The 26,273-nt window shown below is 42.2% G+C and overlaps 2 protein-coding genes and 12 non-coding genes across 18 annotated transcripts in view; 5 read left to right on the top strand and 9 right to left on the bottom strand.

Annotated features, from left to right (window-relative positions):
* Nucleotides 1–116: 116 nt before the first annotated feature.
* On the bottom strand, nt 117–189 carry trnak-uuu (transfer RNA lysine (anticodon UUU)). The gene has a single exon. It is a non-coding gene; the product is annotated as a tRNA-Lys (tRNA).
* A 1,819-nt stretch (nt 190–2,008) lies between these two features.
* Nucleotides 2,009–2,080, top strand: trnam-cau (transfer RNA methionine (anticodon CAU)). The gene has a single exon. It is a non-coding gene; the product is annotated as a tRNA-Met (tRNA).
* A 549-nt stretch (nt 2,081–2,629) lies between these two features.
* On the top strand, nt 2,630–2,700 carry trnag-gcc (transfer RNA glycine (anticodon GCC)). Its single transcript has one exon. It is a non-coding gene; the product is annotated as a tRNA-Gly (tRNA).
* Nucleotides 2,701–2,770: 70 nt separating this feature from the next.
* Nucleotides 2,771–2,853, bottom strand: trnal-cag (transfer RNA leucine (anticodon CAG)). The gene has a single exon. It is a non-coding gene; the product is annotated as a tRNA-Leu (tRNA).
* A 77-nt stretch (nt 2,854–2,930) lies between these two features.
* Nucleotides 2,931–3,036, bottom strand: LOC117384491 (U6 spliceosomal RNA). The gene has a single exon (XR_004542480.1). It is a non-coding gene; the product is annotated as a U6 spliceosomal RNA (small nuclear RNA).
* A 2,133-nt stretch (nt 3,037–5,169) lies between these two features.
* Nucleotides 5,170–5,241, top strand: trnam-cau (transfer RNA methionine (anticodon CAU)). Its single transcript has one exon. It is a non-coding gene; the product is annotated as a tRNA-Met (tRNA).
* A 549-nt stretch (nt 5,242–5,790) lies between these two features.
* Nucleotides 5,791–5,861, top strand: trnag-gcc (transfer RNA glycine (anticodon GCC)). Its single transcript has one exon. It is a non-coding gene; the product is annotated as a tRNA-Gly (tRNA).
* A 70-nt stretch (nt 5,862–5,931) lies between these two features.
* On the bottom strand, nt 5,932–6,014 carry trnal-cag (transfer RNA leucine (anticodon CAG)). Its single transcript has one exon. It is a non-coding gene; the product is annotated as a tRNA-Leu (tRNA).
* Nucleotides 6,015–6,091: 77 nt separating this feature from the next.
* On the bottom strand, nt 6,092–6,197 carry LOC117384490 (U6 spliceosomal RNA). Its single transcript, XR_004542479.1, has one exon. It is a non-coding gene; the product is annotated as a U6 spliceosomal RNA (small nuclear RNA).
* Nucleotides 6,198–6,893: 696 nt separating this feature from the next.
* trnak-uuu (transfer RNA lysine (anticodon UUU)) lies at nt 6,894–6,966 on the bottom strand. Its single transcript has one exon. It is a non-coding gene; the product is annotated as a tRNA-Lys (tRNA).
* A 2,102-nt stretch (nt 6,967–9,068) lies between these two features.
* On the bottom strand, nt 9,069–9,151 carry trnal-cag (transfer RNA leucine (anticodon CAG)). The gene has a single exon. It is a non-coding gene; the product is annotated as a tRNA-Leu (tRNA).
* Nucleotides 9,152–9,228: 77 nt separating this feature from the next.
* On the bottom strand, nt 9,229–9,334 carry LOC117384489 (U6 spliceosomal RNA). The gene has a single exon (XR_004542478.1). It is a non-coding gene; the product is annotated as a U6 spliceosomal RNA (small nuclear RNA).
* A 1,719-nt stretch (nt 9,335–11,053) lies between these two features.
* Nucleotides 11,054–18,713, top strand: zdbf2 (zinc finger, DBF-type containing 2). The gene is made up of 8 exons (XM_033980739.2): nt 11,054–11,173; nt 12,878–13,008; nt 13,096–13,250; nt 14,527–14,701; nt 14,914–15,021; nt 16,233–16,537; nt 17,308–17,425; nt 17,712–18,713. Exons 2-8 carry the CDS (start codon nt 12,931–12,933, stop codon nt 18,210–18,212), a joined length of 1,440 nt encoding a protein of 479 aa, XP_033836630.1. The 5' UTR covers nt 11,054–11,173; nt 12,878–12,930; the 3' UTR covers nt 18,213–18,713.
* Nucleotides 18,714–18,828: 115 nt separating this feature from the next.
* mlpha (melanophilin a) overlaps nt 18,829–26,273 on the bottom strand; it is a 28,342-nt gene continuing 20,897 nt past the window's right edge. For 4 of the 5 annotated variants that reach the window (XM_055227962.1, XM_055227965.1, XM_055227964.1 and 1 more), the window contains 4 exons: nt 25,368–25,529; nt 23,547–23,600; nt 21,015–21,089; nt 18,829–19,186 (listed from right to left, as the gene is read on the bottom strand). In XM_055227962.1, the coding sequence (XP_055083937.1) occupies nt 19,154–19,186; nt 21,015–21,089; nt 23,547–23,600; nt 25,368–25,529 (324 nt within the window). In that variant the 3' untranslated portion in view covers nt 18,829–19,153. The remainder of the gene's footprint in view (nt 19,187–21,014; nt 21,090–23,546; nt 23,601–25,367; nt 25,530–26,273) is intronic. The other variant, XM_055227963.1, reaches the window with a different exon arrangement.

Genomic DNA, 26,273 nt, shown 5'->3' with positions numbered 1-26,273 from the left:
CATGTGACTGTGGTCTTGCACCTTGGCTGTACAGTATACAAAGTTCTCTTCAAAGCAACATGCCATGCCAGTAGAGACAGCACTTTCCCTGTCTTTCCTTTTGCTAATGGACAAGCTGCCTGAACAGGGACTTGAACCCTGGACCCTCAGATTAAAAGTCTGATGCTCTACCGACTGAGCTACCCAGGCCCTTAACATGAGAGATTTAATGAAGAATGGATCAAAAAATTCACAAGCTTTTTAGGCTAAAAGGTTGGATAGAATCTGGTACCAAAGTCATGCCTGAGACCCATCTGACTATGGTCCTGCACAGTGCAGTGAGGTTTGGGAATAAATCTCATATGGTTCACTGTACTTGTGGAGCTATACCAGAAACTCTTTCCTAAGTTTCAAACTCCACTGAAAAAAATTTGTGCAGGATGTTTTTCACGCAGAATACAGAGATTTTGCCCTCAGATTAAAAGTCTGATACTCTACTGACTGAGCTATCCAGGCTCTCAACAAAAGGGATTTGCATTCCATGGGATGAAAAAAAAATGCACAAGCCTTCAGAGATATGAACTCAGATAGATGGAAGCTGCGCAACTGATTTGGCAATGTCCTAAGCAAGTTACAAACACTGCAGTTCCCTGACCGGGAACCGAACCCGGGCCGTTGCGGTGAGAGCGCCGAATCCTAGCCACTAGACCATCAGGGAGACGCTGCACAGCTACATTTATTAGACAGTACTATTGATTCATCGGTGTGGTGTTTGGAAAAATTTAGGAGATAAAAGTGTGCATTCTGTAAAGACATAGGCCGTGTCCCAATTCGCCAAATGCACCCTTTGAAGGGTCCCTTCGAAGTACTCTTCAAAGTGTAGTTTGAAGGTTCCGGTCGAGAATCTGCCCTCCTCAGTGTAGCCGCCGTCTTGCTGAAGTGGGACAGGCCTACACCACGGACCGCACTTCCACCGCTGTCTTTGAGCGTACGATACGCACATTAGCTGAAAGATCAGAAAGGTCATGTCTGTGTGGGGAGGGAAATAAAGTGTTGTTCTACTGATAAGCATGATGGGAAAACTGCTGAGTTGAGTCAAGCGGTTAATAAAAGGCTCAGAAGAGGGAAGGCACAGAGAAGACCTCGTGGAAGCAATCTGCGTAGCTTCTTCTCTGTGCTCGCTCCCCTCTGATCAGATTAGAAGAAAAGTCTAACACTTGTCCTGAGGCTTTTTGGGTAAACAGCGCCTCGAGAACAGAGTTTTCTTGACAGAGATCTATGTTTTCACAACAGAAAGCAAACAGGCACTCTGTCCAGGACATACAAGGATGTTTTCTAAGTTTCAAAATCCACAAAAACAAATTTGTCCAGGCTGATTTCCACGCAGAATACAGAGCTTTTTTTTTCAGACATTTTTGAGCATTGTGAGTGCATTGGTGGTATAGTGGTAAGCATTGCTGCTTCCCAAGCAGTGGACCTGGGTTTGATTCCTGGCCAATGCAATCTTCTCCACACAATGGTAATTGTAGTGTACTGTTTCAATTTCAATTTTCATGTAGTAAAAAAATGCATATATACTTCAATCCAAGTGGATGATTTCTTAAAACAGATCTATGATTAGACATTTTAAGGCTAATTTTGTCTGCTATGTGTACGAATGCCCAGAAATTGAATGCACAAGACTCCTAATTTTATGTTAACAGGTTTGAGTCCCTGTTTACTCAACCAATCAGCAGAGTGTTGCAGTGGAAGCATGCTGGACCCTTAAACCAGAGGGTGATGAATCGAAACCTTCCCCTGCTAATCCTGGCTCTTCAGATGTTGCACAGGAGGTAATTATTATAGAAAGGAGTCTCATCTGGAGTGTCTTTCAGCAGACTTGCAAAGTGTAAAGCGTGTGCTTACCTGGTAGGCGCTCCTTTCCTCGTTGTTCCCCCTTTTGCCCACACGTATTTAATGCAGAAGACACTGACCTCCTAATTCTATGTTAGTAGATTTTTACTCCCACACAAACACACAAGCTAAGGAGAGCAGAGTGGCGCAGCGGAAGCGTGCTGGGCCCATAACCCAGAGGTCGATGGATCGAAACCATCCTCTGCTAAAGATGTCTCCTCTGATATGGGACCCCAGGCTTTCATCATAGAAACGAGAACCATTTTGAAAGATAAAATTATATTCCAAATCTAAATTCACTGTGGACCATGACCATTTAACATTCCCTTTATTTTATGAGACCTTTGTGTAAAGGTGTGAAAGACCTCTCCCCCATCTATAACTCCATCCTCAGACCCAGAACAATGAGAACAATAGCAGGCTTGGAGCAGAGTAGACATAATCACATAATCAGCACAGGGCTCCCTCTGATGCAGCGGTGTGGTGGGTTGTATTTTTTATGCACTTAACTTATTTTTGCCATATTTATCTGCCACGCGTAGAAGGCTTGTCCGTGAAAATAAAACCGACATTATTCCATTACATTATTATTATTATACACAGTGTTGTCTTCATTTTAGATGTCAAAAACTATTTGCGGCTCCCAGTGTTTTATTTTACGTGGAAAGTGGGTCCAAATGGCTCTTTGCGTGTTAAAGGTTGCCGACCCCTGGACTAGACCAACAATTTTAAGGGCCTTAAAAACCTCCCCAAGCAGGCATTGGTGGTTCAGTGGAAGAATTCTCGCCTGCCACGCGGGAGGCCCGGGTTCGATTCCCGGCCAATGCAGCGCAGGTCATGGTAGTAAACCCATTCTTTGTTGACTTATGTAGAATGTAAATAATTGTCAAAAGGTCGATGTCAGAAGTGGGATTTGAACCCACGCCTCCAGGGGAGACTGCGACCTGAACGCAGCGCCTTAGACCGCTCGGCCATCCCGACATGGTCCACAGTGACACTTTGTTGCTCCACGGGACAGTGACACAGAAAAACAACATGAATTCATTCAGGATTTGCCAGAAAATGAGGAACGCTTCACGAGTTTGCGTGTCATCCTTGCGCAGGGGCCATGCTAATCTTCTCTGTATCGTTCCAATTTTAGTATATGTGTTAGCGAACTAACACAACTGCAGAGTGTTCCAACAATGTTTCAAAAGCACCTTTGAGGCGCTGCTCCCACACTCACGGTGTATGGAACCTCACATCCTGGACCAAAGAAATCCATGTGTACAGATGACGATACATTGCGTGTGAATATGTCCCACATCTGTGTGTACTGTGTCGAGGTGGCCAAGTGCTTGAGCCCTTGCCGTTGCTCCCCTTCTTACTTATGCAGCGTTGACCGGTCTGGTTTCACATTTAACTTCCTCCTTGCTCTGGCGCTAAGAGCTGAATGGGCTAGTTTCAGCTGAAACTGGAGACAGTTTCAGTGTAGTTAGCCCCTCCCTTCAGATAGATATAAGGCAGTGCCCATGGGCAATCTGACCAGAACTGAAGAAGCGGCTTGGATGAATCTGGTACCAAAGTCATGCCTGAGACCCATCTGACTATGGTCCTGCACAGTGCAGTGAGGTTTGGGAATAAATCTCATATGGTTCACTGTACTTGTGGAGCTATACCAGAAACTCTTTCCTAAGTTTCAAACTCCACTGAAAAAAATTTGTGCAGGATGTTTTTCACGCAGAATACAGAGATTTTGCCCTCAGATTAAAAGTCTGATACTCTACTGACTGAGCTATCCAGGCTCTCAACAAAAGGGATTTGCATTCCATGGGATGAAAAAAAAATGCACAAGCCTTCAGAGATATGAACTCAGATAGATGGAAGCTGCGCAACTGATTTGGCAATGTCCTAAGCAAGTTACAAACACTGCAGTTCCCTGACCGGGAACCGAACCCGGGCCGTTGCGGTGAGAGCGCCGAATCCTAGCCACTAGACCATCAGGGAGACGCTGCACAGCTGCATTTATTAGACAGTACTATTGATTCATCGGTGTGGTGTTTGGAAAAATTTAGGAGATAAAAGTGTGCATTCTGTAAAGACATAGGCCGTGTCCCAATTCGCCAAATGCACCCTTTGAAGGGTCCCTTCGAAGTACTCTTCAAAGTGTAGTTTGAAGGTTCCGGTCGAGAATCTGCCCTCCTCAGTGTAGCCGCCGTCTTGCTGAAGTGGGACAGGCCTACACCACGGACCGCACTTCCACCGCTGTCTTTGAGCGTACGATACGCACATTAGCTGAAAGATCAGAAAGGTCATGTCTGTGTGGGGAGGGAAATAAAGTGTTGTTCTACTGATAAGCATGATGGGAAAACTGCTGAGTTGAGTCAAGCGGTTAATAAAAGGCTCAGAAGAGGGAAGGCACAGAGAAGACCTCGTGGAAGCAATCTGCGTAGCTTCTTCTCTGTGCTCGCTCCCCTCTGATCAGATTAGAAGAAAAGTCTAACACTTGTCCTGAGGCTTTTTGGGTAAACAGCGCCTCGAGAACAGAGTTTTCTTGACAGAGATCTATGTTTTCACAACAGAAAGCAAACAGGCACTCTGTCCAGGACATACAAGGATGTTTTCTAAGTTTCAAAATCCACAAAAACAAATTTGTCCAGGCTGATTTCCACGCAGAATACAGAGCTTTTTTTTTCAGACATTTTTGAGCATTGTGAGTGCATTGGTGGTATAGTGGTAAGCATTGCTGCTTCCCAAGCAGTGGACCTGGGTTTGATTCCTGGCCAATGCAATCTTCTCCACACAATGGTAATTGTAGTGTACTGTTTCAATTTCAATTTTCATGTAGTAAAAAAATGCATATATACTTCAATCCAAGTGGATGATTTCTTAAAACAGATCTATGATTAGACATTTTAAGGCTAATTTTGTCTGCTATGTGTACGAATGCCCAGAAATTGAATGCACAAGACTCCTAATTTTATGTTAACAGGTTTGAGTCCCTGTTTACTCAACCAATCAGCAGAGTGTTGCAGTGGAAGCATGCTGGACCCTTAAACCAGAGGGTGATGAATCGAAACCTTCCCCTGCTAATCCTGGCTCTTCAGATGTTGCACAGGAGGTAATTATTATAGAAAGGAGTCTCATCTGGAGTGTCTTTCAGCAGACTTGCAAAGTGTAAAGCGTGTGCTTACCTGGTAGGCGCTCCTTTCCTCGTTGTTCCCCCTTTTGCCCACACGTATTTAATGCAGAAGACACTGACCTCCTAATTCTATGTTAGTAGATTTTTACTCCCACACAAACACACAAGCTAAGGAGAGCAGAGTGGCGCAGCGGAAGCGTGCTGGGCCCATAACCCAGAGGTCGATGGATCGAAACCATCCTCTGCTAAAGATGTCTCCTCTGATATGGGACCCCAGGCTTTCATCATAGAAACGAGAACCATTTTGAAAGATAAAATTATATTCCAAATCTAAATTCACTGTGGACCATGACCATTTAACATTCCCTTTATTTTATGAGACCTTTGTGTAAAGGTGTGAAAGACCTCTCCCCCATCTATAACTCCATCCTCAGACCCAGAACAATGAGAACAATAGCAGGCTTGGAGCAGAGTAGACATAATCACATAATCAGCACAGGGCTCCCTCTGATGCAGCGGTGTGGTGGGTTGTATTTTTTATGCACTTAACTTAATTTTGCCATATTTATCTGCCACGCGTAGAAGGCTTGTCCGTGAAAATAAAACCGACATTATTCCATTACATTATTATTATTATACACAGTGTTGTCTTCATTTTAGATGTCAAAAACTATTTGCGGCTCCCAGTGTTTTATTTTACGTGGAAAGTGGGTCCAAATGGCTCTTTGCGTGTTAAAGGTTGCCGACCCCTGGACTAGACCAACAATTTTAAGGGCCTTAAAAACCTCCCCAAGCAGGCATTGGTGGTTCAGTGGAAGAATTCTCGCCTGCCACGCGGGAGGCCCGGGTTCGATTCCCGGCCAATGCAGCGCAGGTCATGGTAGTAAACCCATTCTTTGTTGACTTATGTAGAATGTAAATAATTGTCAAAAGGTCGATGTCAGAAGTGGGATTTGAACCCACGCCTCCAGGGGAGACTGCGACCTGAACGCAGCGCCTTAGACCGCTCGGCCATCCCGACATGGTCCACAGTGACACTTTGTTGCTCCACGGGACAGTGACACAGAAAAACAACATGAATTCATTCAGGATTTGCCAGAAAATGAGGAACGCTTCACGAGTTTGCGTGTCATCCTTGCGCAGGGGCCATGCTAATCTTCTCTGTATCGTTCCAATTTTAGTATATGTGTTAGCGAACTAACACAACTGCAGAGTGTTCCAACAATGTTTAAAAAGCACCTTTGAGGCGCTGCTCCCACACTCACGGTGTATGGAACCTCACATCCTGGACCAAAGAAATCCATGTGTACAGATGACGATACATTGCGTGTGAATATGTCCCACATCTGTGTGTACTGTGTCGAGGTGGCCAAGTGCTTGAGCCCTTGCCGTTGCTCCCCTTCTTACTTATGCAGCGTTGACCGGTCTGGTTTCACATTTAACTTCCTCCTTGCTCTGGCGCTAAGAGCTGAATGGGCTAGTTTCAGCTGAAACTGGAGACAGTTTCAGTGTAGTTAGCCCCTCCCTTCAGATAGATATAAGGCAGTGCCCATGGGCAATCTGACCAGAACTGAAGAAGCGGCTTGGATGAGCAGCGAAACGTCTTCACTCTTACAACGCTTTTTTTAGTTGATAGATTTAAACTTCATCTTTTGCCTAAGCTTCAGACCAATTTGTCCATGCAGTTTTCCACGCTTTTGCTCACATAATGTTAGAATCACTTGAATGAGGACTTGTATCCTGGATCCTCACAGTAGAAGTCTTGTGTTTTTCCAACTGCCTCCCATGTGACTGTGGTCTTGCACCTTGGCTGTACAGTATACAAAGTTCTCTTCAAAGCAACATGCCATGCCAGTAGAGACAGCACTTTCCCTGTCTTTCCTTTTGCTAATGGACAAGCTGCCTGAACAGGGACTTGAACCCTGGACCCTCAGATTAAAAGTCTGATGCTCTACCGACTGAGCTACCCAGGCCCTTAACATGAGAGATTTAATGAAGAATGGATCAAAAAATTCACAAGCTTTTTAGGCTAAAAGGTTGGATAGAATCTGGTACCAAAGTCATGCCTGAGACCCATCTGACTATGGTCCTGCACAGTGCAGTGAGGTTTGGGAATAAATCTCATATGGTTCACTGTACCTGTGGAGCTATACCAGAAACTCTTTCCTAAGTTTCAAACTCCACTGAAAAAAATTTGTGCAGGATGTTTTTCACGCAGAATACAGAGATTTTGCCCTCAGATTAAAAGTCTGATACTCTACTGACTGAGCTATCCAGGCTCTCAACAAAAGGGATTTGCATTCCATGGGATGAAAAAAAAATGCACAAGCCTTCAGAGATATGAACTCAGATAGATGGAAGCTGCGCAACTGATTTGGCAATGTCCTAAGCAAGTCACAAACACTGCAGTTCCCTGACCGGGAACCGAACCCGGGCCGTTGCGGTGAGAGCGCCGAATCCTAGCCACTAGACCATCAGGGAGACGCTGCACAGCTGCATTTATTAGACAGTACTATTGATTCATCGGTGTGGTGTTTGGAAAAATTTAGGAGATAAAAGTGTGCATTCTGTAAAGACATAGGCCGTGTCCCAATTCGCCAAATGCACCCTTTGAAGGGTCCCTTCGAAGTACTCTTCAAAGTGTAGTTTGAAGGTTCCGGTCGAGAATCTGCCCTCCTCAGTGTAGCCGCCGTCTTGCTGAAGTGGGACAGGCCTACACCACGGACCGCACTTCCACCGCTGTCTTTGAGCGTACGATACGCACATTAGCTGAAAGATCAGAAAGGTCATGTCTGTGTGGGGAGGGAAATAAAGTGTTGTTCTACTGATAAGCATGATGGGAAAACTGCTGAGTTGAGTCAAGCGGTTAATAAAAGGCTCAGAAGAGGGAAGGCACAGAGAAGACCTCGTGGAAGCAATCTGCGTAGCTTCTTCTCTGTGCTCGCTCCCCTCTGATCAGATTAGAAGAAAAGTCTAACACTTGTCCTGAGGCTTTTTGGGTAAACAGCGCCTCGAGAACAGAGTTTTCTTGACAGAGATCTATGTTTTCACAACAGAAAGCAAACAGGCACTCTGTCCAGGACATACAAGGATGTTTTCTAAGTTTCAAAATCCACAAAAACAAATTTGTCCAGGCTGATTTCCACGCAGAATACAGAGCTTTTTTTTTCAGACATTTTTGAGCATTGTGAGTGCATTGGTGGTATAGTGGTAAGCATCGCTGCTTACCACCGCCCCGGCGCCGCGGCCGACCGTCAGCTCGTCGCTGGAGCCCACCACAGCCCAGCTGTCGCCGCTCCAGCCGCTTCAGCTGACCATCGCCCGGACCATCGTGCGGCAGGTCAGGTGCTCCCCCATCACACCCCAGACCACCCATCGGACCACCGCACCCCAGACCCACGTCCTCCGGAACATCGCCACCATCACCGCCCGCCCGACCGTCCACCTGATCACCCATCCAGACCCAACCTCCCCCTTATCAGACTCATCATGTCCATAGCCCGGTACACCATTTTCTTCATCAGAAACCTCCACCTATACGATCAGCGCACCGCCCCCCACTGGACCCTGTTCACGAACCGCCTTACCACCCACCTCCAACACCTTCACATAGCCATCCCCCACCGTTTCAACAAGATCCTGCTCCCCCGCAACACCCTCATCACCGTCACCCCCCAAGGACATTTAGACTTTCACTTTTGATCACTCACCCCATCCCCCACCCCACCTCGGATCCTGAAAGACTAAAATGAAAATGTGAAATGTGAAAATGTGTTATTCAATTTAATATTATTTCTCAAATTATGTCATAGTCCACCCCCCCATGTGTCCTATCCAACCCCGCACCCTCCCTACTTGCCCCAGTGTCGCCTGTCTTGTGATGTACATGTACACATTTATTTATTATTTCTTGTATGTTCCCCATTTTCCACCATGTGTTTCCATTCCCCCGTCCCCTCCCCCCCACTTGCCCCAATGTACTTTGTACTGTGATTTTATGAGATGATATTTTTGATAATAAAAGTAAAAAAAAAAAAAAAAAAAAAGAATGTAAATAATTCTGTCAAAAGGTGGATGTTAGAAGTGGGATTTGAACCCACGACTCCAGGGGAGACTGCGACCTGAACGCAGCGCCTTAGACCGCTCGGCCATCCTGACATGGTCCACAGTGACACTTTGTTGTTCCACAGGACAGTGACACAGAAAAACAACATGAATTCATTCAGGATTTGCCAGAAAATGAGGAACGCTTCACGAGTTTGCGTGTCATCCTTGCGCAGGGGCCATGCTAATCTTCTCTGTATCGTTCCAATTTTAGTATATGTGTTAGCGAACTAACACAACTGCACAGTGTTCCAGCAATGTTTAAAAAGCACCTTTGAGGCGCTGCTCCCACACTCACGGTGTATGGAACCTCACATCCTGGACCAAAGAAATCCATGTGTACAGCTACGTTGCACATGAATATGTCCCACATCTGTGTGCACTACATCGAGGTGGCCAAGTACTTGAGGCAATGGACTGCTAATCTATTTCACGCTGCATGTGTAGGTTTGATGCCCATGCTCTTCGCAGCCCTTGCTGTTGCTCCCCTTCTTACTTATGCAGTAATTGATAACATTTTATTGCACATGGATTTTGTGTCTTTTGGCCATGTTTAAAGTGTTTTAGATAAAAACTGTTAAAGTAGATGTCAAAAGATTATGATGAATGATTTTGTCAATTTCTGGTTTGATCCAATATGGCCGACTTCCTGTAGGGCGGGGGTCAGCAACCCGCGGCTCTTTCATTCTTATATTGCGGCTCCGCATAGCTTGGGAAAACAAATTATAAGTATTTAATTGAAGTGTATTTTATTTGTGTTAGTTCTTTTTTAAATGTTAGTTTAAATTGGAAGATTATTGTGATCTTGAAATATTAAAATCAAATTATATTTTATTATTTTTCGTTGCTCAAAATAAGCATCACACTCTCATGTAAAAAAACAAAAACAAAAAAAACACCGCTCATGCCTCACAGGCGACAGCTTACACTCTTGCGTAAAGATACAGCCCTGATTTGCAGATGCTGTTGGTAAAAGTTCAGGAGCAGAAGTCTCTGTAGCGCTTCATGGCGTAAAGCTAAAACAAATAAATATAGATATATACAGTGTTACCTCCATTTTAGATGTCAAAATGTATTTGTGGCTCCCAGTGTTTTTTGCTGAGGAAACCGGGTCCAAATGGCTCTTTGGGTGTTAAAAGTTGCCGATCCCTGGTTTAGCCTGAGTGAATGTCCCTGCATCCTGCACTCAGTCCTTTTGAGTCAGGCCCTTTGAGAGGCTTGTCCTGTCATTGATACTTTGCATGTTGGGGGTGTTGTGCATGTATACCCATGGCAGAATGTTTATCATTTACCATGGTAGCATAATGCATATGTTGGCAACAGTGAGAAGTCAAAAGTTGAGTAGTAAAAGTAGAAAGTAGTTTTAAGACTGTCTGAAAACTCAAGAAATCTATACAAATTGCATTTAAATACACATTTTCAGGAGCCTGTGATACAAACGTTCATGGTCCTGTTCAGTAATTTGATTTGTTGATTTTCAATACACTACACTGAGTCATTTTGTATTTTTTCTTCCCTAAATTATTCTGTAATATTCAGCATAAATTTACAGCCTGGATGATGGTTGGATCAGTTTATAAATGTGATGACTATGTTATTATATTAATTATATTATATTATATTATATTATATTATATTATATTATATTATATTATATTATATTATATTATATTATATTATATTATATTATATTATATTATATTATATTATATTATATTATATTATATTATATTATTTTTATTTTAACCACACAGTGTGCTTTTTACAAGAATGTTGTACATTTTGTTCACAAACTTTACTTTTTCAAATATTCTGAATTGGTTTGTGTGCTGAGTGAATAGTTCTGTTTGTAAACCTGTCTCTTGAGTGAGTGGATGTGTCTTTATGTCCATATCACTGTGAGACTGAGCACTGACCCTGTCCATCCAGCAGGTGGCAGCACAGGCTTTACGCCTCACTCCAAACAGGATGTGCAGCTTCTTGGACGTGTCAGCCCTGCGCCTGAGCTTCACTCTGTGCTGTTCAAAGAGGCTCATCTCTGGAGGACACGTGGACACATCTGTCATCACGTGAGAGGTACAGGGGCTCACGCGCGTCACGGTCACTCTCTTCATCAGAGCTGTGTGGACAGAGGCAGGACACACGGGCTAATGCTAACGCTAGCCGCCTGCTGCTAACGCCTGTGTGTGTCCGCTGTCCGGCTCTGTCCCCGTCCTGTCCCCGTCCTGTCCCCGTCCTGTCCCCGTGCTGTCCCCGTGCTGTAGACCCCGGGCTGAGGGGGTCGGGCTGGGTGAACTTCCTGTCTTCTGCTACACTCCTGTCTGCCGCTACACTCAAAGCAAAGATGACCTGTGACCTTTTAATCTAAACATGTGATGTGGAGCTCAGAGTTTGACAAAGGTGCATTGCGCCCCGCGGTGATAAAACTCACTTTTACACGGTGTATTTAACGGGTCAAGCGCTGTATGGCACCAGCAAAACATAACTTGTGTGTGAACATGTAACAAACAGCTCCGCACAAAGCCCTTGTGACAGGACGTCCTGTTGGACTGTGCAGGACAGTCTTTACTGGACGAGAGCGGGACATCAGGCTTTGTCCAGGCGCATTGGCACAACGTCTAAAAGGCAGACCCCGCAGCTTTTTACAGTAGATCTATACCTAAGTCTGTGTGGTGGGAGTGTCATGTAGCCCGTCCTGTCTTCAGACATTAGCAAAAATAATGAGCACACATTGCTACAGATTTGACAGCAGACCTGCAGTGGCTCTGTCCAGTGCACTGGATGTGACCTAAATATGTTTAGGTTTGATTGGGCGAGTGTGAGCCTCACCCTAAGGCGTCTTAGCAGAGTTGACAAGCTCATGTTCTAGCCATTTTCGTGAACACTAGTGTGTTTCCCTTTACTTTAGTTCAATGAAATGTTAAAAGTGCAATCAGGCAACTCCGTCATTGCGCGCTGTCCCACAGACGATAAGGGCAGATGGGGCCCTGAATAAGGGCGGCTGAGGCTTATTCTACACCTTATTCTACACCTTATTCTACACCTTATTCTACGCCTTATTCTACACCTTATTCTACGCCTTATTCTACACCTTATTCTACGCCTTATTCTACGCCTTATTCTACACCTTATTCTACGCCTTATTCTACGCCTTATTCTACACCTTATTCTACGCCTTATTCTACGCCTTATTCTACACCTTATTCTACGCCTTATTCTACACCTTATTCTACACCTTATTCTACACCTTATTCTACACCTTATTCTACGCCTTATTCTACGCCTTATTCTACACCTTATTCTACACCTTATTCTACGCCTTATTCTACACCTTATTCTACACCTTATTCTACACCTTATTCTACGCCTTATTCTACACCTTATTCTACACCTTATTCTACGCCTTATTCTACACCTTATTCTACACCTTATTCTACACCTTATTCTACGCCTTATTCTACACCTTATTCTATGCCTTATTCTACACCTTATTCTGTCTACACCTATTACTGTCATGTCTCTTCACTGTGCCAGACTCAGTCATGTGCAGTAATATGAATAAGAGCCGATAAAGTTCTATTACTCTCTTAATTATGAGGAAAAAAGTTGTAATTACGAGAAAATTGATTAAACTTGTCTCGTAATTACGAGATAAATCTGTTTGTTTTTTTTCAAATAAAATGAAAGTAGTGGCTGCACAGCAGACACTGTCATGCCTTGAACACATGTTGTGCATTATTTTGTTCATGTGTGTTCACCTTTCACCTGTTGTCTCCTCAGATGGATTGAAGCAAATACAGCATGTAGTTCTGTGATTGGTCACTGAGCTGAAGATGTGTGAGCGGGGGGCGGAGCCTGAGCAGCAGGGCTACTGTGGTTTATGTCGTGTTCTGTACCAAGACCTGGACCAGGTGTGGCTCCATGCCGTGTGGCTCCATGCCGTGCTCCTTAGGGCTTTGTGAGGCTGTTCTTTCACTGCCCTCCTTGTTTCCCCACAGCACCTGTCCAGTCCCCAGCACCTGGACGCAGAGAATCTGTTCACCAGAGGAGCCGACGCTTCCTCCTCAAACCGCAGCAGCCAATCAACACACAGCCTGCTGGAGCGCTTTCTCCATGATGTCATCACGCACCACCCACATAGTTATGGGAGAAGGTATTCAGAACCTCTGTTTACTACGCCTGCTTTTAATCTTTAATTATTATGAGTGTTGATTTTAAATGTTTGTATATTTGTATTTTTTTTAAATTGTTCTTCTATGTAAAGTGTCTGAGTATCTTGAAAAGCGCTATATAAATAAAATTTATTATTATTATTATTATTATTATTATTATAATTATTATTATTATTATTGTCTCCATGTGAATACCATTGCTTTGCCTGGAATATTCCACAGTATGGCCTTAAAGTGCCAGTTTGACTTGCATCTTTTGATGTGACCCTGTTGTATTCTCACATTACTGGATTCTACTTACGTTACTGCTGTCAGGCTGCGTGCCAGCTTTGGCCTCTTAAGCCACGTTTCCACTGGTTCAGTATGGAATGGACTGGCACAGGCCCTTTAAGTCATCCAACGTGGACCCTAGTACTACCTACCAAAACGCTCTGGCCCTCTTTAGCGCAGAATAAATGATTGGATATCAATTGGAAAATAATATATTCTCAACAAACGCTGAGCATTCCATTAAAATCACTTAACTAATCCTAGTCTGAAACAAACTTAATCTACATCTTAAACCTCAAGTCGTTAAATGAAAAAAAAAAAAGTGTAATCAGCACTAATTCAGGCCTGAGGTTTAGGTTTATGTGAGGTGACTGAAAATGACTCAACAGTGCTGCCTAGAGGTGAAATCTTATGGGAGTTGGGACAAACAAACTGACAAGCAATTTTTTTGATAGTCCTTAGAGTTTCCACATTACTGCATGGTCACGATTACTCCTCATGACCATGAGCACTGGGCTATAGAGATCAAATATGAAGTACTTTTGTGTAATACTAACCGAATTGTAATGGACTATGGAGCTGTACACTATAGCGCCCCCTAGCATATACATGAAATGTCAGGCAGGGAGAATGTCATGGTGAGATGGTTGGCTTCAGGAACGAGAGAATGGAAGCGACGTGCGCTGGGGAGTGAAGGTAGTACATTATTATTATTTTAATGTTTTTGTCTGACTAAAGAAGAGAGGAGCCAGAGCACACACGGACAGTAGTTTGATCTAGACAGCACCACAACCTCTCCATGGAGACTGTGACAGAACATTTCACCTTCAAATGTGTGTTATTTAAAGGTGCTCTATACACACATGAATAGCTTGAGATGCGTCATCTTCTTTTCAAGGGTCATTTCACTGTTCCTGTATTTACAATATAAAGGATAAAAAAAACATGCTCTGAAGCTGACCCTGTTCCTGCTGTGTTGTTTCTCAGTCCCTCTGACCTGGGAAACCAGCATTCGCTGCAGCAGCAGGAAGGACTACCCCCTCAGACATGTCAGACACCAGCCCCCACCCCACAGATCACATGGTCGGCATGGCAGCGAAACAGGAGGTGGCAGCAAAGAGGCGATTTCAGCTCAGAGCACAGCAGCTCCACCATTGAACAGGTCCAATGTCTAATATCTTTGTACAACACATGTCAGTGAACCTGTGTGGACCTTTGTTCTGTCACCTGTTTCCTGCTTAATTATCATATTTGTATTTCTATTAAATCTACTTTTTGGTTGTACTGAACTGCACTGGGACTCATGTGATCATTGTGATACTAAAATGTTTTTGTCATTGTCATATTTTAGCCAAATCTATCTGGTGTTTACAGGTTATCAGACGCTACTGTTATGGCCAGGACGATGACAACAGGTCAAGCAGTGTGCATTTCAGTCTCCCCAACTCCATAGAAACACAAACTGAATGGGACATCGACATGGTGAGAGGAGATCTGAATTTGAAGTCATTTGTAATATTTGCTTTGTATTTTCTGATTTGCAGAGATACACATGCAACAGAGTGAGTGAATGTGTGGGTAAGATCAAAAAGTTTTGTTATTTCATGTATTGTCCAACAATATTTGATCTGTAATTATATAATACGGTGTACTTAAAATGTATTCACTCACATCTGAAGTGGAGGAAAAGTTCAGAAGTTACAGATCCTTAAGATGAAAATATGAAAGTGCTTATGGCAGGTTTTCATGTTTTTATAATTCTGACTTGATTTGGTGGATAGTACCTGTGGTCAAAATGTATCATAGTTTTACATCAGTTACGTGGCAGTTTGTTGAAAAAAGCCGAAGAAAATTTGAGTTATAAAACAGAATTCCTCTACCTGTGTCATCAACACAAACTTATTTTTATTAGTCTAATCATAAATATTGCATAATTTAGAGCCTTATTGGCCCTTGTTTACATTATGGTTGCTAGGTAACAGATGGAGAATTACCTCTGCGTATGTCACGTCTGCTTCCTCGTCCAATCTGGAAGTAAAATTACAAACTCCAACAGAATTTAAAAACTAGACAAAAATTTGGCAAGAGTTTTAGTAAAATCTTAAGTATAATTATGTTTACTATGTTTTAGTGAAATACACCGACCCATCCTTTGAGTGATTTGTGCATATCTCTCAGGTTTCTAAAGGAGGCATATGCTGGAAAATGGACTTTACAGAGTTAATAACCATGTTATAGTTCAGTTCTCATTGACCCTCTGAAGTTGTATTTAGTGATTAATACATGTTTTAGGTATCGTTATTCTCCCATCTTGAGAATTTAATTGCTTAACAATTAAAGACAATTTTGTCATAAATATCTGCAGACAAACTTTCCCTCGGTCTTATTCGTTTTGACCTGTTGAGTAAAAAACTGATCCTGGGCCCCCCAACACTACAGTTGTGTCAATTTCAAACTTGATTTTGATACTAAACAAAAGACTTGATGCCAATGATACAATGATGAGGAAAGAAGAAAAACACATGAGCCGTATGTTTTTATCAGTCATGATACACGTCAAGACCAGTATCACAGTATAACTCTTTACGTCACATTGTGTCCCATGTGATTCTTTTATGTTTTAATACTACAGAATCTAGTAGTTTTAGTATAGATTAGTGCTTCTGACAACCTACTGCACACTTTGTCCCCAGGACAGCCCTGCACAGGCTGGGATTCCTCTGGCGCAGGTGGAGACTCTGCTGGAGGTGCAGGTGGATGTGGAGCAGGACTACAGCCAGCAGCTGCACTGGCTCCTGGAGGCACCTGAGGACAGACGGGGGTACTTGGAGCAGCCCATTGAAAAAGTGCTGCCACTGCCTCGGCTCATCCCTCCCTCCTTCAGAGGGAAGTCATGGGCACAGATCGAAAAGGAAGACGAGGCCCGGGTGCTAAAACTGGTCCAGCAGTTCCAGACGGGAGTCCGAACCTGCTACTTCGACACAGAGTCACTGGCTAGGTCATTACCACTCATCCATCTCCCTCTCAAAACAGTTATTTATATTTATATTTAATCAACAATAAGTTAGACAGTTATCAGACAAGAAAAGACAAGCAGATTAACCAACAATCAGAGGTAACAAGCAGATGTCCCTGTCCTTGGACCCTCCTTCTTGGCATGAAAATACTCCCAGCTCCCACCCAAGGACAGGAGGGGACATGAGCTGCTCTATTCATCCTCTGTTTCTAAGAGCAAGCTGGAGGTAAAGAGCCTGTGAGTCAGTGTAACTGTGAGGAATGAAAAAGTAGCAGAAACTCCATGTTCTTTTGTACAGTTCAGGGGACGTCACCAGGCGACAGGAGCCTGTGCAGTATGACAGTCCTGTAAATAACCTGGAGATACTGGTTTCTTCCACTTTCAGGTTCTGAGACTTGAAAAATAGAACAGAATCACACAGGCATGATGAGTCCCACAACACAGAAGTACCACTGTGGTCATACCTTTTGGAGCTCACAGAGGCAGATTGGGCTTAAAATGGAGTTACTAAATATCATCTAGTGTGCATCTGACTTAAGTGTCTCGCCCGTGTCCTAACACCTCTAAACACTGTTAAGTACACTCTGAACGATAAACACATAGAAGAAGTGTTTGATTTGTTGATTGGTCATCTCTAGACTTGGTGACAGACTGACACGCTGCGAGGCCTGAGGAGCCGTGTGGAAGAACATGGCTTCTCATTGTGTAGTTTGCTTCTTTGAGATGGAGTGAGCCGTGTGTGTGTGTGACAGGTACGGATGTCACGGCTACAAGAAGGAGACCGAGCCTGACCTGCTGCCATTATTTGAGCATGACGTCGAGATTGAGGTTAAGAAGAGGCGGGACTTCAGCAGGGCAGCCAGATGTCAAGTAAGATAACTTTACTTTAAGATTAAGTAAGATTACTTTAGTGAATATCCCTCCTGTCTTTTGTACCAAAGCTGGCACATTATCAGACAGAAGCAATGTAGCATGATTGTGGTGAGTGAGTAGTGGGTGATATGTGAGAATACAACAGGGGAAGGGTGGCCAGTCTAGTTACAGATGGTAGCTTTAAAATGACTATTATAATAATAATAATAATAATAATAATAATAATAATAATAATAATAATGATGATAATATTACAAATGATGCCTTTGTTACATTTGTGCAGGTTGTGAAACTGAGTAGAGCCACTCAGACACTGCACGTGTCATGTCCTGCAGTAGCCAAGCCCCCTGAGGCTCTCCCCTCTAATGAGCCCACCTCTGAGGCCCCGCCCCCACAGACCCCTGTCCCTGATCAGCCGTTACTCTCAGGGGTTTTACCAGAAAAGTACACTTCATTGTTGTGTGCTCTTCAGCGCCAGACTTCCATGCTGTATTTACTCTGCTCCACCCATGGCCACACCTCCCATGGATCAGACCCTGGTCCATCGCCTCGGCGACGGCGGCGTCCTACTCGTCCTCTGGGGTCAAAGGTCACATACAGACGTCTGCCGTTAATGCCTTTCACAGTAAAACCCTTTTCTGTCAAATCTTTCCCAGTGAAGCCGCGCTGTGTGCGGCAGCTCTTCCGTAGCCTGAGCCCAGAGCTCAACACAGGCCCCGCCCCCAAAGTAGTCCCCGCAACCACACCCCGAAGAGAGGGGCTCCGCAGCCGGCCCCACACTTGACCCGACCAAAAGCTGCCTGCCCCACATATGACACGACCAAAAGCTGCCCGCCCCACGTGACTGGATTCCATGCCTGACGACCCAAACGTGTCCTCATTACACAGAGGACCTCAACATCTCCAGGCCTGTCTCAGTGCCTCATCTCAAAATGTCTAATATAAGAGTCAAATTATACATTAACTGATTTATATTTATTGTTGAAATCAGAAGGAGAACTCTTTTTACTGTTCAGGGACAAAAGGAAAGAGGAAAGAACAGGACTATTATAGAGCTCCTGCAGTTATTGTTGTGCAGTCTGGCGTACAGCTCCAAACCCCACCCGGGCTCCGAACCCCACCCGGGCTCCAAACCCCACCCGGGCTCCACCCTTGTCTCATAGCGATTCAAAAACTGTAAGTGCGTGTACTGTCATTAGCATTATAGTGTATTAAGGAGGCAGAGAGAGGAGTCTGAAGAGATCCCAAAGATTGTTGCTAAACGTGTTGATTATATAAAATAAAATCACAAACTAAAGATATATCATTGTTTTGTGTGTTTTATTATGTTGACATGAGTGATTTTGCTGCTTTGCTTTTCATCAGCTTCACCTCATTTAAACTGTCAGTATCAGTAAACGTTACAGGTACAAGGCTTTATAATCAAGTCTATTTTCTGCAGCATCTCCAGCGACATAAAAAGGTGAAAAGTAACAAAGATGTCCAGATACGGCAGAGTTAAAGCCAAAGCTACGTGATCTACACTCTCTGAAATCACACGTGTGCCAGGTGAGGGTCACTCACGTTTAATCTGATTAGTTTGAAGATGCAAAACTTCAAAAGCCACTTGATGCCAGTCGTTAATTGACCACTACCAATATGATGTCACATGGGAGCAGGAGCTGTATACAAAGTACTTTTATCTATTTTAGTGTTAAAGTATTGGTGTTGATGGAGAGCAGCTCCTCACTCAGTAGATATTCTTCCATGGAGATCCCCCTGTAAAAGACAGAATCACAAGGCGGTCATTATAGTCGTGTCAATCAATGGGAGAACTATTTACTACATACATACACACACACACACACACACACACACACCCCCCCACACACACACACACACACACACACACACACACAGATGGTGAAGGAATGTATCTGTTTGCTACTGCGATCAAATCTTAATGGTGTGACTTAGTTAAATATGGGGGGTAAGCTCTCACAAGTACTTTACTTCTGCTTACTCCTTTTGAGCATTGTACAAAATTTGGGATTTGGATGTACACTGTTTTGTTTTTTGTTTTTTAATATTATGTCTGCTCAAATAAACAATATTCATTCATTCATTCATTCATTCATTTAAAGGTCCTATACTGTACACAATGGACTCTTGTGAGCTTTAAGTCACGTTATAATGTTGTCACCTCCTCAAAAACAGACCTGGAGTTGTGTTATTTTCGTTCACACATGTCTGAGTAATCCTTTATTATTTGTCTACATCTCCAAAGCTCAGTTCCACCTTGTGATGTCATGAAGCTGTAGTTTTCAATTTAACAGCTGCCCCGTTTACCTTTAGTTCAGCACAGACTGGGGCTGAAATGATCCAAATGATTCTAGTGACGTCATGACAGGTGTGGAATATTTTCAGTTTGAGAGAAGAACTTACTCTAAATCTGCAGGGTTTGTGTGTTAAACGTGTGTGAAAGAAACAAAACACAACTCCAGATCTGTTTGTGATGAAGAAACAAGACATACAATGTAAAACTTATGCCTCAAAATAAGACCAAATAGCAACATTTAAAAAACTTCTCATCGATAGTTCAGTAATTGTATGAATACTCTTATTTCACTCGATGTAAATTGTTATATTATTTAAATTGTTAGTTATTTTTTGTCACGTTTTCTTTATTTGTGAAGGACAGACAGCTCAACAGTGACCGCACCGCCCGGGTCCAAAAGTAAATTTCTCATTTATTTTTCTCATACACTTTCTGAAAAAAAGATCTATAATTTTATTTTAAAATCAATTCAGCTAAATCTTTCATATTAAATGTGCTTTTTGGACTTAAAGCTTGCGTGTTATGGATAGTAGTTGGTGCGTAGCTTGTTGCCTGAGCTTATGCGTCTCTATAGTTATAATCTCTGACACTCGAGGATCATTATGTGTCACAATATTCACGTAAAACGACTTCTGTCTTAGAAAACTGACGTGCCCAATGGGAGCGCATCACACGAGCCAGAACCACATGTGAAAAATAACTACGCAACGCTGCCCAATTGATTAAGACTGATTAAGAAATAAAACTGGAGAAGGAAGTGCAGACGTCACAGTGGATGTCCTGGTGAGGGTCATAACGAGGGTCTTGAAAATAAGTGATTCACTCAAAACACAACTTCAGATATAACATGATTAAAAGGTCTGAAAAGTCCATTTTCCAGAGTAACGTTATTTCAAAATAATATTACTCAAGTAGAAGTATTGGTCCAAGAAATTGCTCAAGTAAGAGTACAAAAATATCTGAGAAAACTACTAACTTAAAGTAAGTAAGTAACTGTTAAATATCATTAAATAAAGCGCATAATCTGTCATTTTCAACAGGTACTCTAAAAAAGTATCACTGTGGGAAGAAGAACCACAGCTTTTACTCAAGTAAGAGTACTGTTACTTAAAAAAAAAAAAAAACAATTCTCAAGTAGAAGTAAAAGTATGCCGCTAGAAATGTAAAATTTCTTCAAAAAAATGACTGAGTAAATGTAACTGAGTACTATATAATGGACAAACAGACAGGCAGTGCGACTGAGGTGTGTTCAAAAAGACTCTCTCTCACGTTGTAGGGTTGTGTAGAGGGCTTACTGCTTGTAGTGAAGTCCTGGGTGCTCTTTTTCCTTTGAGAAACCGAGGCCTGGAGAAGAAAAGAAGCTTTACATTCTGCTCCTGGCTCAAAACACTGAAGTGAATTTCATTTCATTTATAACGTAGAGAGTAAAGTGACAAGTACCGCTGATAATTTGACTAAACACATCATTATATTTAAAGATTTGATTACTTTTTTTACATTTATTCTTGTTTGGAATCCATAATACACACTTATTCAATACTTTACAAAGAGTCGGTGAGTCTGGTCACTGTTTTCAAATGACAAAATACCACAGGGACTGAAAACACGGCGGATTTCAGTCAAATCAGCGAAAAAGAACTAAACTCTCATCATCTGCGGTGTGATGAATTAGATTTTATTTGTAAATCACAGGTGACCAATGAGCTGCTTCGTTTTTCACGTGCGTCGCCGAATAAAACAAATCTGATTGGACGATCGCGTTTGACCGGTTAATGACGTCGCGCCAGTGTCACAGAGATTATAATTTGGCAAATAAAATGATAAGAAAACACCTTTATTTATTTGAAATCACGTTTAAAGTCTCAGAGCAAATGTGTTTCTTGTGTAAATTGTGCTGAAATCTCCCAGTGTGACGTCATCGAAATAAAGCTCTCTACTTCCTGTAATTTTCAACATATTTTTCAGACTTTCTTCACAAATTGCTTCTTGATTTGTGTAAAACTATAATTTATATTTACAACAGGTTTCATCCACCAGATTAAGTGTAAATTAGAGACTCATCAAAACCAAATCAAATTATAAATCAGATGTTACGTCCCGATAGTTCCTCTTTAAGTTACTCTTACTTGAGTAGTCTTTTCCTCAAATAATTGTTTACTCGTGCTTGAGGAATTTCTTGAACCACTACTTTGTCCTTCTGCTGGAGTAATATTATTTTGCAGTACCATTACTCTTACCTGTGTGGTTTTCTAGCAGCCAAAGTTGTGAATATTTTAGAATAGTAAGAACAACTTGATGTGCAGATACATATCCACACTTCATTCATTCACCCTAAACCTGTCCAACTTGGATTTTTCAATTACAGGTGTGTTTTTTTGGGCTCATCTCTCCACAGATTTGACCTGTATCTCGGTGTATGGTATGGTCTGCTTTTATTTGAAACAGGGACAGTGCACAACATTACATTGACCTTAAAAAACAGGAAAGATCTGGTCTGGTGCCAGGTTATAGCATAAATACTAATGTCCACCTGTCGTCCCTGGACAGGCTGATGTTTAATAAAAATAAGTTTGGTGTAAATGGATGAGAAACCTGTAAATCTATGACACATATATCAAAAACAACACATCTCACATTCAAATACTTCAAATACTCAACTCAAACTCTGGCTGAAATCAAATCAGTCACGTGATCACTAATCAATACATGGACCACCCTTCTTACTTTTCTTACCTTTTTTTTTTTTTTTTTTTTTTACTCTACTTCTCACTTTTTAACTCTTGTATATTGTACTAATGTGATGTATTTGTTGTACTCTTTACCTGCCTGGGGACTGCGGATGTAAATTAGCTCTGTAGCTATAATCCGGCATATTTACATTTGTTCACAACAGATGTTCATTAATGTGCATTGTCCCTATCAAATAAATAAATAAATAAATAAATACGACATTTCTAAAAACATTCAGCTCACACACACACACTTCCATACCAAATTATTCACACACACAAACACCGAGTTTCAAATATGCAGATACTCTTTCTTTCATATTAGCCTTTCCTTCGTCACCTGTGCAAACCTTTGAAAACTTGTACACGCTATAATCTCATTTGGCAAAACTATTCCACTGACTCACAGCAACAATCGAGAAAACCGATTTAGCAAAAGAAGTCCTACGTTTTGGAACACTGCACTCAGTTGTTTTTTCTGAGCTCAGTGAGACAAACCTTCTTAGAGGAGGACAAGCAATACCATGAATAATTTTAAAAAGTAGACAGATGTTTGCATATATTAACAGATTATTAAAATTTAGAAAACCATATTTGGAGAGAGAGACAGTGGTGATACTGTGGATTTTTTGTCATGAATCTTTATCACATTTATACATTGATTCAAGAGGCTTTAAAGCTGTTTTGCAGGCCTGCGACCAGCTTGTTATGCAGTAAAGAAAACGTGACAAAATCATAGAATTTAAATACATGTTGGACGCCTCAGTTGTAAGAGACACTCGTATGTATCTAAAATTTGCCAGATTAAATTTTAAGGAATTACACAGTTTTTTTTACATGATTCTTAAAGGTTAGGTTTGGATCAAGAGTAACACCTAAGTAAGTAAAATAGTTGACATTTTAAATTTTTTTGTCATTAATATAGATATCTGGGTAATCTGAGTGTAGTGGCAGGACTCGTCTCCATAGAGTTGGATGTTAATGTTTAAGAGCGGGAGGTTTGGATAATCACAAGTTTTTATTATATAATTATAATCTGGGTTTGTAAAATCTCTCTTTTTTGTGATTTTACCTTTTTCTTGGATCCACTGCTCAGTGCAGCCAGTTTACTCTCAATATCTGACACCTGCACGAGGAAAAACAGCATTAATACAGAGCACTCACACTCATGTTCTTCTAAAATGAGGCAAGGAAAGGAAAGTTTATTTGTACAGCACAATTTGTACATAAGGTAATTCAAAGTGCTTTACAGAATAAGAAAGACATTAAAATCACACAAATCAAAACATAAATAATCACAAATAATCATCATAAAATTAACATTAAAAGAGAAGAGTGCAGAATAAAAACCTTTCAGTCATCTGCACAGATAAACAGAACCGTTTTGAGTCTGGATTTAAACATTGTCAAAGTAGAGGCCTGTCTCACATCTTCAGGAAGACTGTTTCAGGTTTTAGCTGCACAAAACTTAAACGCTGATTCCTCATGTTTAGTCCTGACTCTGGGCACCAGCAGGAGGCCGGTCCCTGAGGTCCTCAAATTGCGAGATGGTTCATATGGCACAAACATGTCGGAGATATACTTTGGAATGAAATGATAAACTGATGACAGAGGTCACTGACGTCAGGTTACAGTGTCATCATGATGAAGTCTCTGCTGCAAAACATTTACTCGAAAAAATAGCCGCTCTTTGCTCTGATCAATGCTGTGCACTTTTGTCATTTCTCGACCCTGACGTGGCTCAGCCGTGAAAACCGCCACACGAGAATTCATCACGAAGCACAAGTGTTTACAGCTCTGTCCACAAAGCAAAGGACGGATACTCTGAGGAATTTGTATATAAAATCTAAAAAACAAAATGTGTTCATTTTTTATTACGTACTTGTCATGATCCGCACTGTCCGCTCCTGGTTTTACTCCTGTCCTGCCCTTTCCCTCCCTCACCTGCCAGATCTGGGCTGGGCTCCTGGCTCCTCCTGCGTGCACCTGCAGCCTATCAGTGCAATCGACACACCTGCTGTGCATAAAAGGAGCTGGGAGAAGAGACTCAGCGCGGGATCATTGTCGTGTCACGTCTTTCCTGCCTGCGTTCCTGTCGTCCCTGCATTCCTGTTGTGCTCCGGCCCTGGATGTCTCCTGCCTGCTCTGCCCTACGCCCGTCTGGTCTGCCTATCGTCCTGTGGCCCCTTCATGTCCCCGGTCCCTGTGTTTCCTGTGTTCCTGCTCACCTGCTCACCTGCTCACCTCCGGATCACCCGCTGTTTGTACTTGTCCTATTTTCTACAATAAATCCTGTAAATATTCCCCGAGTCTGCATCCTTTGGTCCGCCACACTCACCCGTTACAACAGTACTACATGTTGTATCATATGTTTGATGTCCTCCATATGTATATTTATAATGTAGGAAGTAGTAAACATGTATTAGACAATGTAAATGGACGTTAAAGAGGAGGTATTTTACTTCTATGGCTTATTCACTGCAACACATAATATTTACATCACCGTGTTTTGAAAATGCTAAATATATTAACATTTCAGTTCCGTTTTTGCTCCCTGCGCTCAAGGCCACTCCCCCTTCAGAGCACAACGCAATCAATGTGCATCCCGCTAATGAAACTACTGCACATCACATCCAGTTTGTGAAGTTGTAGTACATTGTTTTGTATCATGCTTTTGTATATTTATGGAGAGTTTCTGTGCGAGAGCATGGGTGACGTAGGCTTGTGGGCGGAGCATTGCACAGAATCTTACAGCTAACCGTACTAAGGGTTCAAATAGGGCCTGAGAGAGATTGCTAGATCGCTCAAACATGCGTGACACTGATGAAGGAACAATGTTATAACGCGGTAGAACCCTCCGAATAATCTCAAAACAAACACTTTCCGGACTGACCTCACTCTCTGCACTCTGAACACGAGCGGCCGTCAGAGCCACCACGTCTTCCAGCTCCGACAGGTCTGAGTCAGTGGTTCCCCCAAAGCGGTTCTTGGCGCTCTGTTCCAGGCGCCTCAGCTTCCCCTCCAGATCGTAAGACTTCCCCGCTGCCAAGTACACCTGCACAGAAGGAAGAGCGCTATTGAGCAAGGCACTTCTCAGAACAGTCAAGGTCAAGCAAGAAGCATCTCGTAATCATCAGATGGATTTACAGCAAATATGAAGGTTCAGTCACACTCACGGTATTTTTATGATTCACTAAATACAGTTAACTGACACCTTTATTTGTCATTTTCTTTTGTCTAAAAAATTACAGCTCACATGTCCCAAGACCTGACCCTGATCCTAACCCCAACCGTCACCTGATTGTGAACAAATATACTGCCAAAAATCAGCAGCAAATCGGTGTGAGAATAGACATTGACAGGAAATAGGAAAAAAAATCCACACATCAGTGGAAAGTCAAAGAAAAACTGAATCTGTGTTTGGTATAATTTTCTATGTAATTTTGCTTTGTTTTGTCAAAAAGTCTCTGTCTATTTTGTAGACCTCAATAGGAAGAAACTGTTTAAAAGTGGGTTACCATAGTTGCAATAGATCATTAAATCCCGTCCCGAACTTTTAGGAACTCACGGTTTTCTTGGACAAAACTGTCACTGCTGTATTATTGTATTATCTTATGCCCTTTGAGTGTTTATTTAGATTTAGGGTAAAATATGTCTTATATTTCACTCTTATTTGAAGAATTATGACACATTTGTCTCCACATTTATGTCAAATTAGTTTATACACAACAGAAAACACAAGGCCAGTTGTCCTGGCAAAAAAAAAAAAAAAAATTCTGGCCATGCCTAAATTATTTTC

The sequence above is a fragment of the Periophthalmus magnuspinnatus genome, chromosome 16 (genome assembly GCF_009829125.3).
Source record: "Periophthalmus magnuspinnatus isolate fPerMag1 chromosome 16, fPerMag1.2.pri, whole genome shotgun sequence".
Taxonomy (NCBI): Eukaryota; Metazoa; Chordata; class Actinopteri; order Gobiiformes; family Gobiidae; genus Periophthalmus; species Periophthalmus magnuspinnatus.
This window is presented reverse-complemented; position numbering and strand designations above follow the sequence as displayed.

Bases quoted from the DNA above. Each gene is read 5' to 3' on its own strand.
- zdbf2 (XM_033980739.2), top strand. From the start codon at position 12,931: ATGTGTGAGCGGGGGGCGGAGCCTGAGCAGCAGGGCTACTGTGGTTTA. The intron at 13,251-14,526 runs GTATTCAGAACC...GTTGTTTCTCAG, and splicing joins CCACATAGTTATGGGAGAAG to TCCCTCTGACCTGGGAAACC. The intron at 17,426-17,711 runs GTAAGATAACTT...ACATTTGTGCAG, and splicing joins GCAGGGCAGCCAGATGTCAA to GTTGTGAAACTGAGTAGAGC.